At 35.6% G+C, this 15,262-nt stretch overlaps 1 protein-coding gene across 3 annotated transcripts in view; it reads right to left on the bottom strand.

The window, feature by feature from the left end:
* WDR70 (WD repeat domain 70) overlaps positions 1-15,262 on the bottom strand; it is a 126,512-nt gene that overhangs the window by 84,459 nt on the left and 26,791 nt on the right. For all 3 annotated transcript variants that reach the window (XM_039709748.1, XM_039709750.1, XM_039709749.1), the window contains exons 6-7: positions 6,826-6,885; positions 1,486-1,619 (exon numbers count right to left, since the gene is read on the bottom strand). In XM_039709748.1, coding sequence (XP_039565682.1) covers positions 1,486-1,619; positions 6,826-6,885 — 194 coding nt within the window. The remainder of the gene's footprint in view (positions 1-1,485; positions 1,620-6,825; positions 6,886-15,262) is intronic.

Genomic DNA, 15,262 nt, shown 5'->3' with positions numbered 1-15,262 from the left:
ATTATTAGCAAGTACTACTAAACCTGAATGCAGTCTTCTGCTAAACTTGAAAATACTTCATTAAAATCATTTCCTACTGTGAGAGTAAAGGGTGTCAGCTCCTTTCCCTCAGTTACACCAAAGGAAAGACAATACCAATTATATCCTGCTAAGTAATCATGTAAATGAAACTCATGCCAGAAAATTCTGAGTATCATTTTATATGTGGAAACATTTATTTATTTATTTATTTATTCCTAAGTGGCATGTTTACTTAATTATGTTTTTAAACTAAATGTATCATTTGTCAGCTTATTATAAGAAGTCAAAGTCTGTCAAAGAGATTGGAATTGCATAATGCAAATCACACATTTTGTTTTTCCAATTTTTCACACTTCAGACCAATAGTAGAATCCCTTTCTATTTTGCTCCTGTTAAGGATAACAGTCTTGACTTCTTCTCATCTCTCATTATCTAGATTTTTGGCATATCTATAGTCAGTTATACACATTCTAGCCTTTCAAACTGACTGAAACTCAGCTGTAGCGCTTTTTAAGACAGTAATGACTAAAAATAGACATTTTGAGCACTACTTACTCTGTGTATAATAAATTACAATCCTTTTTTTAATCACACAGAAGTACTTTATAAACTGTACCACATCATCCAGACACCAGTACCATTTAGTACCTTGCTAAAACCACTGCGTTTTATTTTATGCAATATATTTTTCAGATAGTTCAGTGTGCACTACTGTTGAAGGAGTTCCAGTTCTCTATGGTATAATTAAATTAATTCACTTCACTTAATTTCTTAATTACCAATGAACAATATGGATAATATGGAAATAACTCTCTAAAAATGCTTCCTGTATTTTTTTTTCAATTTGTATATATTGAAACATAGAAATAAATGTAAATAAGTATATTTTTTTCTTTCAGAAAGACAGTGTTTCACACTATGTTGTTATTCAGTGATCATTGCAATGCAAAAGACCAGTGCTTCTGAAACAGAGGACTTCATGAAAATTGAATGAATTACCCTTCCCTTCAGAAATCGTGGGAGGAACTAGAGAACTAGAGACCCGCACAAAGGGGTCAACTCCTTCCCTTCAGAAATCGTGGGAGGAACTAGAGAGGCTCCGCACAAAGGGGTCAACAGTTTTAACTTGCTTCTTCTCTTAATTAGTTTTATGTAAGCAGAATATATATAAAAAGTGTATTCTAATAATGTCAGTTAAACTATGACAGTCAACTTGTCTTTGAGGGGTTCCTTTTCTGATGTGCTATTAACAATTGCATTGGCAAATCCATCTGTAGCTTCCCAAAAGGGGAAAATATGCAAGTCACTGCAAAAAGCAGGAAAAGAAATAAGCAGCCAGGTTCTTAGGTTCGCATTCCTTGGTATTCAAGAGCCTTTTAAACGAGCTGTCTTACAAGGCTTTTGTGCATTCTACCAGGAGCTTAACAGGAAACATTAAGTGCAAAAGGCAGCCTTCAAGCCTACCATTCGCAAGGCTGGAGTGACCGAAAAGCTTGGAGAGAGGCATCCATTCCAGCAAAATCCCAAAATTTTACATCATAGTCATATCCACCAGTTATCAAACGAGCACCTGAAGGATCCAACCCCAAAGCAGAAACCTGTAAAGGAAAAAAAATTATAATTATAATAATTCAGGTTTTTTATTTCTTCCACAGTTCTTCAGGGTCTCACCAAAATAAAAAATGCTAGTAAAGTTTAAAAAAAATAACCAACGAAACTCAAACCCAAGCCTCAAACAACCCAGAGTGGTTTCTTACTAAAACATCTTAATTAGATTTTCATTTTGAAATTTCACTACCTTGAATAAAGTCATAGTACTTTTGAAGTAGCAGTAAGAATGGAAGTAGCAATTATATCGTCTGAATCAACCACTGAAGACAGCTGAGAAAAAATTAGCTTACAGTGTTTATTTCCAAATAATTTCATTGCAAAATGAGGCTAAGTGTTTCTATGAAGAAAATTGTGCTCTACACTTCTATCAAAATTACAAACAATATTTCCAGCAAGGTAACAAAATAGTGTTTAACATTCACCAGCTAAAGATTCTAAGTTTATTTAAGACTGTTCTTGTGCATATACACATTGCTTAGTTAAATTTCTCTTCTGAAAAAGGAACATATGAATAAAATAGGGTATAAACTTGAAGTTTTTTAAATCACAGATTTAAAAAATATACTACTGTAACAAAACAGATCAAAGTAGCTTCTCAAAACCAATTTCTTTTATATACAAAACCAGCTTCTCAGAGCTACTAGAAATTCTGATGAAAGAATGCTTATGCTTATTATTCTCATATGTTATTCTCAAATCACAGTTCAAGTAAAATGAAAATTTTACTGAAAATCTATTTTAATTCTCTATTTGAAGAATGGTAATGTTCTCTAGTACAATAAATAGTATTTCATATACTAAAACAAACAGTAGTGTTCAAAACACTAAATGGAGAAATAAGGTAATAGAAGACATTTCACTAGAAATTACATAAAATAATTATTTGAAATCATTTACCTTCAAAATTATTTCTTTTCCTTACACATTTGTGAAAATATCGTATTTACTATTATGGTTTCAAATATAGGATTAGCTGGACAATGTATTAAATTAATTTAGCTACCAAGAGATTAATTCACAAACAATTAAGTTATCTACATAAGAGAGTGATGAAAAGTTCTATCAAAAAATATAAAACTAGAGTATTTTTCTAATTACTCAAAATTACACCTAGTCTGAAATGTTAAAATGCCTGAAGAAGTTTTCATTAAAGATAAAATTCATATGGAATTCATGCTTATGTTTTAATGGAGTCCATGGGAAAAACCAGTAGACTACTTTTAACAAAAACAAAACAAAAAAATGGGCCATCCCACCTTTTTCAGATAGATAATCATCACATTGAAAAAACCCTTCAGTAAGAAGAAAGATAAGTCTCCAACACAATAAAGAAGTAGTAGTAGTAGTAGTAGTAGTAGTAGTAGTAGTAATAGTAGTAGTCAGGAAAAGCATTTAAAGAGATAAATCAGAAAATTCTGAAGGAAAAAGAATGCACCAAGAACACTGGACTTATAGAAAACCATGTGGAAAAAAACCCCAATCAAACAAAAACACTATTTATACAGAATAAAAGACAAAAAACCCTTCATTTCAGAGTGGAGGGTAATGCCTGAGAATAATGTCATGACTACAGGTTGGCAAAACAGAATTTCTTCAGGGAAGAAAAGAACTTGGGGAATTACTTTCAGATGTCTAAAACAGCATTAAAAAGTGTATGGATGTACAAAAATACCAAGAATTTTACACAGAAGATGCTTACCTATATGTATCTTCTTTACACGTATACATGAGAAGTACTGACAGGAACAATGATTTAATGCAGACACATAGTAATACCACCAAAAAAAAACTTGTCTCAAAGATATATCAGTCTACTATTGTACTTTTTTTCAAAGCTTTAGTATACATCTATATACACTGTGTTATGGACACTTTTAAAACTTACATAAACTGTTGAATAGTTCCCACAGAAAATATTTTAAAGCATGGAAACTAGTTCATGAAAAAGTAACCTACAGAAACAATTGTCCCAATAAAAACAGCCTGTATGAACAAAATTTATTCTTTAAGATGGACAATTTGCTTCCCTAGAATTTAGATTTCCTTATCTAAGGAAATGAGTGAATTAGTATGGGCTTCTTTTGAGTTTTCTTTTTCCAGTTTCATGGAGAAACTGTTCACTTAGCTATTATCTTATCAAAGACTCATTTTTAGTTGTCTTCTACAGGTTCCCACTACTGCTGACCAGCTCTGTGCTGACCACTTTTTAAGCATCACCGCCTAAGGCAGGAACTGGCTATTCCCCAATGCTGGAAATCAGCAGGTGAGGCAGAAGCCTGGCTTGGCTGAGGAGGGATTTTCTCTTGCAAGTAAAGCAAAATTGGAAGGTATATGTCCAGTGGAAGCAAAGTCAGGTGACAGAGCTCACTAATACATACAGAGATGCTGCTTACTGCAGCCAAAGAGATGCTGCAGGGAGAAAATCTGTGCAGCCAAAGCTCAGTTGGAGTTCAAGCTGCCCAGAATCATGGGGGAAAACAAGAACTTTTTTTTTTTTTCAAGCATATTAATGGTTAAAGGCAGTATAGAAATAATACCAGCCCATTACAGGATAAGGATGTGCACTTCACAAAGAGGTCAGAGACAAAGCAGAGATGCTTAAAGCTTTCTTTGCTTCTGTCTTCTGACAGGAGGGGTCAAGACCATGACTGTGAAAATTATCAACTCCCAGCCAATCCTGAAATTGAGCAGGATCTGCTGCTCCAAGTGGATCCCTGTATCAGGCTATGGATATTCAGATCAGGCTGATGAGATTCATCTGAGAATCCTCAAAGAGCTAGCTGATGTTATTCCAAAGCCTTTCTTGATGACTTTCACGCAGTCCTGGGAATCTGGAGAGGTCCCAGCTGACTGGAAACTGATGAAAGTGGTTCCAGTTTTCAAGAAGGGCAAGAAGAAGGACACTGTCATCAGTCACCACCAGCACGGCCTCATGAGAGGAAAGCCTTGCTTATCAAACCTGATTTCCTTTTAAAACAAGGTAAGCCATCTTGTTAATCAATGGATTCCAGGTGATGTGATCTTTTTGGATATAAGTAACACTTTTGATACTATCTCTCACAGAGTCCTTCTTGATGAAACGTATTAGGAAAAGGTCCTTCACCCAGAGTGTGGCTGGGCACTGAAAAAGGCTCCCCATGAAAGCTGTCACAGCAGCTGACAGAGTTCACTAAGTGTCTGGACAATGCTCTTGGGTACCTGGTGTGACTCTTGGGAATGGTGCTGTGCAGGGTCAGGAAGTGAACTTGATCTTCTTTGTGAGTCTCTTTCCATCTTAGAAAATTCTGTGATTCTATAACACAGGTACCTCACGGTATTTCGAATACTAGTATACCCAACTGTCTGAAAATAGTACTTTCAAAAAAACCAAGATGTGGCAGAAGTGATGATCCTATTCACCAGGCAACTGACTCCTCCTTCATCTAAATGTTCTGCTGTAATTCAGAGGCATTCACTTGCAGAAATCTTTTAAAATGTGAAATCTCTTATGTATTTAAAAAAAGAATATGCCCCTTTTACAACTTAAATGGAAATTTTGAACCCTAGCCATTTCATTCATGATTTCTGACATGCAGAAAAAATGGGCGTCTCCAGATTAATCAGAACACTCAAGTGCTCCATTCAGTAACTTCTATATGAGGGAGCAGTTGTGAAATGAGGTATTAGAAAGCACATATTTCATATTCTTTCTCATACCCACCTATATATCAAAAGTACCATGAGAAATAAAAAATATATATGAAGTTTCATTGGGAACAGTAATTCCTATTACACTGTATAAGCAATACAACTGGGAAATTAATCAGTTTTCTGGGAAGACTCTCTAGCTTGGGAAATCTTTCCTGAGACTTCTCAGCTGCACAGGAATAGAGTCATCATCAAATCCACATTCACTAGATTGAAGAGGTACAGATGGGATATATAAGGTTAGCTGAAATACAGTACAGTGTATGAACATAATGAGAAGACTGTATTTAAAAATACTGGGGCAAAACACCAAAATCAAGATATGAAGTTATTCCCATCTTTATGTGTCTAAGGTCAGGGGTAAATGGTTTCACTGTTCTAAAACAAAAAACAAAAACCAAAAAAAAACAAAAACAAAGAAGACAGCCCTTCTACAGAATAGATTTTTTTTTCAATATGTTTAATTTACTGCATCCAGTCTAATCCAACTGTGCTATATATATCCCACATTACAATTCACCTCTGGTCAAGGTGATGACAGCTGCATTCTCCTGCAGTCAAAATATCTCAGAAGTCTTCCAGAACTGTAACTTCCACTTTATAAGGCCTTTTAGTTAGAAATAATATGAGCTTGCTCTCTAAGAAGCCATGAAAAGATTTACTGGTTTAATATAGAGAAAAATAAATCAGAAACATTTACCTAACAAAGTTTGTTAGGTCATGTATTCAAGAAACATACTGCAGAAGCAGTTACTGTTACATGTAAAATGGGAAACTGATTTGCACTAGTTCACTACTCTGCAAAACCTACTATCCATAGAAATTAATATGCAAAGCAGTTGCATGCACTATGTGTAGAAAAATCCACTCTATTTTGTTCAGTGTTGTGCAATGCAACTTTTACAGGTCAATCAGCCCACAAAAACAATTGAATTTATATTGGAAGATGTGATGATACAGAGATAGATATATAGAGAACAAAAAAAGATACTTCCAAGCTCGTTGTGGTTCTTTAAAAGAAGGCAAAGGAGACAAAAACTAGAAAAGATGCAGTCACAGACAAGGAAGGACAAGATCTCAAGAAACTGAGAATGTTGTATAAAAAGGCACTAAAAGATTGAAATAAAATGAAGTACTTAGCTGCAAAGAAGTCATTGGCAATAACATAGTCCTTTAAACCCATGACCAAAGAAAGGTCTAGATTAGACCCATGTCTACATATTAAGAAGGTCTATCCTAGAAGAAAAACTCTAACAATTACAGAGAACCATGCTTGATGAAAATGAGACTGCAGTTGAGTCAAATGGAGCCATATTTAGGTTATTACGAGAAATTGAAGAGGTAGTCATGAAACATACATTCAACTGCACTAAGAAAAGAAACCAACTAAAATAACAAATCAAGGATTTGCTTCTTGAATTTAGCTGATAAGTATTTGTTAACCTATTTCACAGACTGGCACAGTTCTAGAAAAGCACAAAGAGTTGAAAACATGGTATCACTTACTGTCTTTGTTCCATGCTGGAGTGTAATTTCATGAGAATCTGGGATTTTCTTGACAGGGTTCTGGAAAACAAAGAAAATCCACCTCTGTGAAAACTGTACTATCCCCAAAAAAACCCCCATTAATGCAATATATATGTAAAAGTAAGAAGGCTTCCTTCACACCAGTAGTGACATGAGGAGAAGAAATGGTAAAATCACAAAACAGAGACTGATTTCACATTTTTATTTGCATGAATAGACTCCCAAAACTGATAAATAATTGTTTTAAAAATATGACACTGTCTTAAGACTAAAATATCTTAAGATATGAAAATATCTTCTTTTTTCTTTTTTTTTTTTTCTCTTTGGAAGATATTAGTTCACACAGAAAAAAATGTAATGGAAGTACTCAAGTACTTTTGAGCAATTTTCTACAAAGGTCATGTGAATCATTACCCTCAAAATGCTTTTTCATCTGGCACCACTCCAGTTTCCTAAAACAGACGCTATCTGTCCTCTTGATGCCTAACATCTTTGCTATAATTTTCTGTTGCCAAGTATGATTTAAAAATAATTTTAGGCACATTTTATACTACACATTAAATCTCCATCTTATCCATCTCTGCCAATCCCTTCACTATTTTTCATGCTTCACAGAAATGTCTCTATAGCATCAGGCTGATTACCTTCATACTTTTTTTATCTTCTTTATCAGTTCCATCTTTTATTTCTCTGACAAAACTAGAAATTTCCTTATCTTTGGTTTAGCCACACCTATCCTTCTCTTAACTTTCAACTACAAGGGAGTACACTTAGATTAGGCACTATTCTTTACTTTGAGGGCTGTTAGGCACTGGCAGAGGTTGCCCAGAGAAACTGTGGATGTTTCATCCCTGGAAACATTCCAGATCATGTTGGATGGTGCTCCGAACAACTCGGTCTAGTGGGAGGTGCTTCTGCCCATGGCAGAGGGGTTGAAATGAGATGGTCTTTAAGAAGGGAGGGCATGGAGGCTGTGCATGTGCTTTCATAATTTGTCTTCCAGAGCAACCACTTTGCTCAATGAAGCCTACTGGGAAGTGGCAAGACATCCCCTGCTAATGGGAAGTAGAGAATAAATCCTCTGCTTTCCCTTGTTTCCAGGGTGGACTTCACTTCTACTTCATTAATCTGCCTTTATCTCGATCCATGTGCATTTTTTTCCATCTTCTCCTGCTCCATCCTGCTGAGGATGAGAGTGATAAAGCAGCATGGTGAGCACCTGACATCCAGCCAAGGTCAGGCCACCACAAGGTAACAGCAAATATTTACCAGTAACTACACCACATCCTATAAGGTATAGCCCACATGGAACCAAGAGACACTTTCACAGATTCTGTAGTTTAGAAGCTGAGAAGCAGTTGTAGCTCAAAACTCCCAAGTCAAGCAGTGATTATGAAAATTAGTTTATTGTTCAACTGACACTACAAAGCACATAGACAAAGATATAATTATAATACAAATTAAGTTTTCAATGCTCCATCATTCCCTACACTATAAACTGGTATTTGCTGTTCTTGGGATGCAAAAAACTGCTCAACAGCCATTGCCGGCACTTGTCATCCAAGCACATTCCATAAAAACCAAAGTGTGAAAAGCAACAGCCATCACCCACAACAGCCATCACACACAATAAAAGATGTACTATTTTTGTGAATCAAAAGCTTTCACAGAAATCATTGCTGCATTCTTACTTTAATCACTGCCAGGTTGCTTTTCTGCATTGGAATTATACAGTTCTTCATTCCATGTAACTTACCGCCAAGGTAGGTATTGTATGTCTATATTGTGTCAGCACTGAATTTAGTTTTCAGAGGGTACTTAACTACTTTCAAAGGTCTTTCAGTAAGCCAAAAAAAAAATTAAAAAACAAAATTATCTAGAACAAATTTTATTTTAATTGCTAGCTCCCTCAGGTGACAATAATTAAATCCCCTTTTTTATGAGAGGTGAAGCACTAATATGAAAACATTTCTGCTTTACACCACACTCACATTGAACAGTATTCTGGCTACTCATTTTAGAGAGGAAAAACAGACAGGAACATATTCTGCCACCTGATAAATCAAACATTCTGAGCCTAAAAGTCAGACACTTGGCGACTGCTACTGGTGCTAAGCTCTGCAGGGTCCAAGGGATGCCTGACAGTTAAAGTAACTGTTTAGACTATTCAAAACAAAAAATTAAGATAACAACATCCAGGAACGTATCTTGGCATAACATCTTCAAATTAGCTAAATATTTACAAAAAACCAAGGTGGCTTATTCTATTTTAGTTAACCATGAACTTCCTAAATAACTCAGAAAGCTGTATCTCTAATGTGCTACAGCACATGCCTATACGTGCACACAGACGTAACTACCAGCACTACTGCATTTTTCCAGTTATTACACTCCAAAGAATAATGAATGCCATAAAATCCTTTTTTTCCCCCACACTTTGAAAGGGAAATATAGCTAATACATTTAGACTGATTTGAACATCTGGATATCATGTATACTGGAATATTACTGTAAGTGTGAAAAAAGTGTCAAGATAGAGTTTGCCTGAACTGTACCTGCACTTCTAGGACTTCAGCTGTTGCTTGGATTTCAGATGCTAACTTTACACAAACTGATTATATGATTTCACTAATATTGTTCTACAAAATTTGTATAGTGATTAAAACTATAGGAGGTAAAATCTTCACAGGATTTCCAAGGTGTTTTTTGTTGCTGCTGTTATTATTTTCTTTTAAAGCCCATGAGGAAAAGATAATATTTTAAATTTCTGCTTCAGCACAAACAGATGAAAATAGTTATGGTGTTGACATATCTCCTAATACTTTTACAAAAATTCTCAATTCCCTGGCTGACATAAGATTAATATATATTAAATCTGTGAAATAGAGTATTCTACAAGTTCACAGTTTTTTCTCAAAATGAACGGTCTTACCTTAAAAGCATTTTCTGCAAAGGGGACACTGAAAATCAGCATCACATCTGCAGTATGGAGTTTCAATTTTTTTCAGGGAATTCCAGCCCTAGCTGAGTGTTATACTCCTGTGTCTAACAACAATCTTCTATTTACTGCACCACTGTCAATAAATATTGTGGATGGCTTTTTTCCCTTGCTACTTTTGGGAGCTTCCTTATTCTCAAACAATACTCAGAAAATATGCCACTAGCGACCAAAGGCTGAAACTACATTAGTCTCCCTAGAATGTTTTGAGAAAAATCAAAGACAGAAACAAAAAGTCGAATAAACCAAAATTACTCTTTTTTCATGGTCAACCAGAGAAGGGAAAAATGATGCATTTATACCTAAAAGAACCTCTACTGTTCAGCTTCCAGAGGTTTGTATATAAATGGAAATTATATTGTATGAAAGAAACTTACAAACTATAGGTAATCTTTCACACATCAGGCCCTTAAATAGGAACTTTTCTGGGTACATACAATACGATAATTTACCGAGAAAAAAGCACATCTTTTTTTCTCTGTGTTTGCAATTGTCTTCTTTGAGAACTTCAAGATCATATGCTGCCATGGAAAAAAGTCTGGATCGCTCCTTTGTTCTCAGTTCTCTACTGAAACACTGACTTCCTGAAAACTTGAAAAGACTACCATTTGTGAGAGCAGAGCTAAGGCACAGCATGGAGAAAAAAATGCAAAACTGCAGCTGGTTGAACTAAAAGCAGAGCACTTTCTCTGTCTTGAGTAAGAGAAAAGGTTAAAGCTGGTTTGGCTACTACCTACCTTAAATATCTTTAAGACAGCCTTTAAATTGATCAGGGAGCTGGAGCACTTCTCTTGCGAGAAGGGAGCATTGCTCAGCCTGGAGAAGAGAAGGCCCTGGCAAACATTATTCCTGCATCTGAAGGGGGCCTCAAAAAAGCTGGAGGGACTTATCACAAGGACATGTAGCATTAAGACAAATGGGAATAGGTTTAAACTGTGAAAGAGGGTAGGTTTAGGTTAGATATTACAAAGAAATTCTTTACCTTGAGGGTGTTGAGGTACTAGCACAGTTTTGAGAGAAGCTGTGGATGCCCCGTCCCTAAGTTTTTAAGACCAGGCCTGGATGGGACTCTGAGCAACCTGGTTTAGTTGCAGGAACATTGGAATGAGATGGTCTTTAAGGTACCTTTCAAGCAAAACCATTCAATAATTCTAAGTGATTCTACTATACTAAAAACACCCTTCAGCTCCAAGGGTACACACACCCTACTCTTTTGGGTCTCTGGTTTGATAGACTCCACAGGGAAGATGCTGTCTGTTCATGGGCAGGAATGATGAGAAGGAGGCAAAAGATACACTTCACAGACGTGTCTCTATTTCTAGTGAAAATACAGGTTTTGCAGAACAAGTATCACAGAGGTGGTCTGACACAGATGATTACTGCCTTATTTGAAGACAGATGGAAATGACTGGAATACTACATGGGCAGCAGGAACAGCTGGTGGAAATGGAAAAGGAACAACAAACCCTAGCAACAAACAGTAATGCAAGTACGACCATCTACTTAAGAACTTAATTCTCCACAAAAAAGGTCCCCCTACAGAAGGCCGTGTTTTAATCACTCAAATCTCAGGCCTTCTGGCAATTAAGAAAAAAGGACTTCCTATTTTTGTGCCTTTTGTTTAAATACATAAATGCTCATGTTTTCTTGAAAGTTTCATTAAAGCTTATTCTCTTCCCATAGAAAATTCCTGATTTGCATGGAAAAGCAAATGTCACACTGCTGAGGGGCAAGGCAAGAAGTACAGGAAACTTTGAGACCCTTTCAAAGACTTTTATTTTGCACACCAGCATACAGACTGACAGTGCAGAAATCAGATACTAGCAAATTCATCCCTCTGCTATTTTCTTCAGCAAAGCATTCAAAATCACAAGTGCAATTAAGAAAGTTAATCAAGATGACAGCGAAGAGTTAAAAAGAGAAATGTAATATCTTCTTATAAAAATGTTCATACTGTAAATTATGTTACATATTGGAGGGAAAGCTCTTAAAACATTTTTAGGACAAAAAAAATGGGCAGACCACTCATCAACAATCACAACAGAAAGGATGGAATATCTGACACAGTAATTCCCAAAGCAGACAGGTACAACAGCACAAGCTCTTCACAAAAACATGGAATGGTCAGTGTTGGAAGGGACCTCTGAAGATCATCCAGTCCAACCCCTCCAACCTGGAGCAGGTGACACAGGAATTCAGCCAGGTGGGTTTTGAATATCTACAGAGAGGGAGAGTCCATGGACAGCCTGTAATGTTTAGACAGATAAAATCCACAGAAATCCAGTGAATTCTGGAGAAAAACCACTGTTTATCGTGACCACCAAAGAAATATGGTCCAAGTGCTAAAGTATGTAGGCACAACCATATGTTAATATGAATAGCAGAAGGCTTCAACTCGTGCTTGTTGTTGCTTATCCGTATCAAAATATTTTGTTTTACAGGTCAAGTATTCTCTCTCTTAAAACACAACACTTAAAACCCTTAAAACATCCCTTGTTTTCAGTGTAAAGAAGTTCTAGAAGTCCATAAAACTTCAGAAGGGGACACTTGCATCCTTCTTACATCGGAATTAACCTCAGGCCCACAAAAAGTAGTTTCTTCCCTTCTACCTCACATCCAATTTCATATGCAAGTTCAATATGCAAGAAGGAAATTAAGAAACTATTTTAGTGATGATGAACAGAGAGAACAGAACCTATTCTGTTCTTCAATATTAAGTCTGAAACATTATTTGAAGAAAGATAAAAGGAGGTTAAGGGATGTATTTCACAAATCTGGAAGAAAACATCCCTCATTCCTCTTTTCAAACTAGTTAAATGTTTTCAGCTGTTAGGCACCCAGATGAATTTTCCATGACAGCAGTGAAAGGTGAAGGCAGTAGTAAGTGTCCTAATTTATTTTTTCTGTTCTTTTTTAAACCTGTTTTTCAAACAAACACACAGTGATGTCACATTCTGTTCCACAGTCATGCCCTGATTAAAACCACACTACTTGTAAAATAGGCAGGTATACCAAGTCAAATTTTTCACTCTTTTCCTCTGTAAATTAAACTCAAAATAAACACGTAAGATATACACTCAGGTTCCACAAGTGAACACTCAAGAGAAAGACAAAGTATTAAAAACTACAATACGAGAGATGGGTAAGATGCTCTTCTCCAGCAACAGAAAAATGTAAATTTTTTTGGGTTTACAGGAGTGCATTACCCACAAACTTCCATGCAGAAGGAAGCATACAGATTTGAAAGGACATTTCAACTACTTTTAATTTCCTCTCTTTTAGGTGTTAGAATTGACAGATGTATTCTCATGCAAACTTGCATGCTATTAAACTCAGCTTGGCCCAGATTCCTATAATCTGAGTTTCTAAATGTGATGCATCTAAATATGGAAACAACTTTCTTCAGACTTCCTATACAGCCTCCAAAAATAAGTAAATAACTAAAGAAGAAGAAGAACCAGTGTACGAAAAAACCAAAAGTATTTTGAAACCTCTCCTCTTCATGAATTATTCAGGAAAGAGCAAAGCATCTGAATTTCTAGCATAGATGCCTTGATTATATTGGGTGAATCAAGGTACATGAGTCTGTATTATCTAAATTTTTGGTCTGAAGACAAAGGAAAACATTCTGGAAAACAGGAGGATGCATGCTATGCTATGAATTATCTTGGCTGTCATTCCCACAAAATAACAAAATCTCCATTACTCATGGAAAAACATAGATAACTATAACTGCATGATGAATGCAGAAAAACCTTCAAAATTAACAGAAATATCAGAAGGGCCCTTCAAAATTATATTGTTACCAGTTTCCAGCCTTCAATTTAGGTAAGTCAAAACATCACAGAATATTTACATCTTGAATTTTAAGTATAGGAAGATCAAGATGTTATTCTTTCCTTTAGTGAATTAGTAGATACTGCTTCAGTGCACACTCAAAAATTAAAAGGTGCTTTAAATAGATGAACTTCCTTTCAAATACCAACAGGATGTAAATTCAATTATTCAACATGGAAATAGTACTAGTGGCTAGTTTCTCCCGGAGTCATCTAATTCCCAGATTCATGTAATTTTTCTCATATGATCTGAACCAAAGTGTTTTGTCAGATTCAACCAGCAAGGAAAAAGACCTTAGATTAAATCTTTATTCCAACATGACTGCCTAAAAGTAATAAATTTCTGTTGTTATCATAGGACAGACACAACATATTTTATTAGATGTTGAGTCAAATGCTAACTCAGAGACTGTGCCATGACACAACAGGTAACATCAATTATCTCTCCCCTTCTCTTTCATGCCACTTACCAGCATATCCCTTTCTGAAAAGACTCCAATGGCTAAGCAGTTTAGAAAAGGTATTACAAATAGAATTTCAGCATATTTGCAAGCACCATTTTTAGAGATAAACAGCATACTTCTGAAGTACAGCAAAAAGCCCACTTGATCTATCTTCTAGGACCTACTTTTAGACACATTTCAGGAGGTTGCTATTTTTCATCTAGATTCCAAAATCTCATTCAGATAAATTTCTAAATTTGTAACAAGCCTGCAATTTATGAAGTCATAGTTTATATTAAATTAATTATTATGACCTGGGAATTGTTCTCATAATGTATACCAAAGAAATTCTCTTGAGCCTTTTCTAAAACAAGTTATAATCATCAATAAAACTGATTTAAATCCAAATTGCCTCATTCAAGTTTCCTCTGCAGTTTCTGGGAGACAGGTTTACTGAAGCTTAAGTATTCCAGTTACATTCCACTCATATAACCACCTGTTTCAGCTTTACCTTCTCAGCTGCAAATGGGTATAAATAGAAATACTTCAAATTTGCTGAAACTGTATGTACAACTGTCACATACCACCAAAAAGCACCCATGTTCAGTCAAGACACTGTTTTACTACAATAAAGAAATACAAAACATTACTGCTACCTGACATGTTAGGAATGAAAAAAATCTCTAGCATTTTCAGTCAGGCATATCCTTTATTCAGGTTATTCCTTACAGCTGAATAGAGCACTTTGTTTTAACATAATGGAATACTTCCATTTATGCTGCAACAGTAAAACAACTCACACAACCATAGATCAGCTGACAATGAGGAGAAATAAAACAAACTCTGAAAGCTCTGTTCAGGTTTGGAGGTTTCCAAACCATAGCTTAATTATGAAATCAGAAAGGACAAATAATTGTGAACTTCTAAGTCTTTGGAGTAAAAGTGCCAAATGCTTAGTTCAGATTGGACATTCACCTATTTTATATTCATCTTGTGTATAGTTTTGTACCACAGAGTCTATGTGGGATTTCTACCACAAGGAATATGCCACAAAAGACACCCTTCAAAGAATCCGAAACCAAAACATAGGATGCACAACCAGACTGAAGTTAACATTTTTTAATGCATAACATTTTTCA

This window comes from Passer montanus, unplaced genomic scaffold (assembly GCF_014805655.1).
Source record: "Passer montanus isolate IOZ18808 unplaced genomic scaffold, ASM1480565v1 scaffold22, whole genome shotgun sequence".
Classification (NCBI taxonomy): Eukaryota; Metazoa; Chordata; class Aves; order Passeriformes; family Passeridae; genus Passer; species Passer montanus.
The sequence above is the reverse complement of the archived record's forward strand: the minus strand, read 5'-3'. Positions and strand labels throughout refer to the sequence as shown.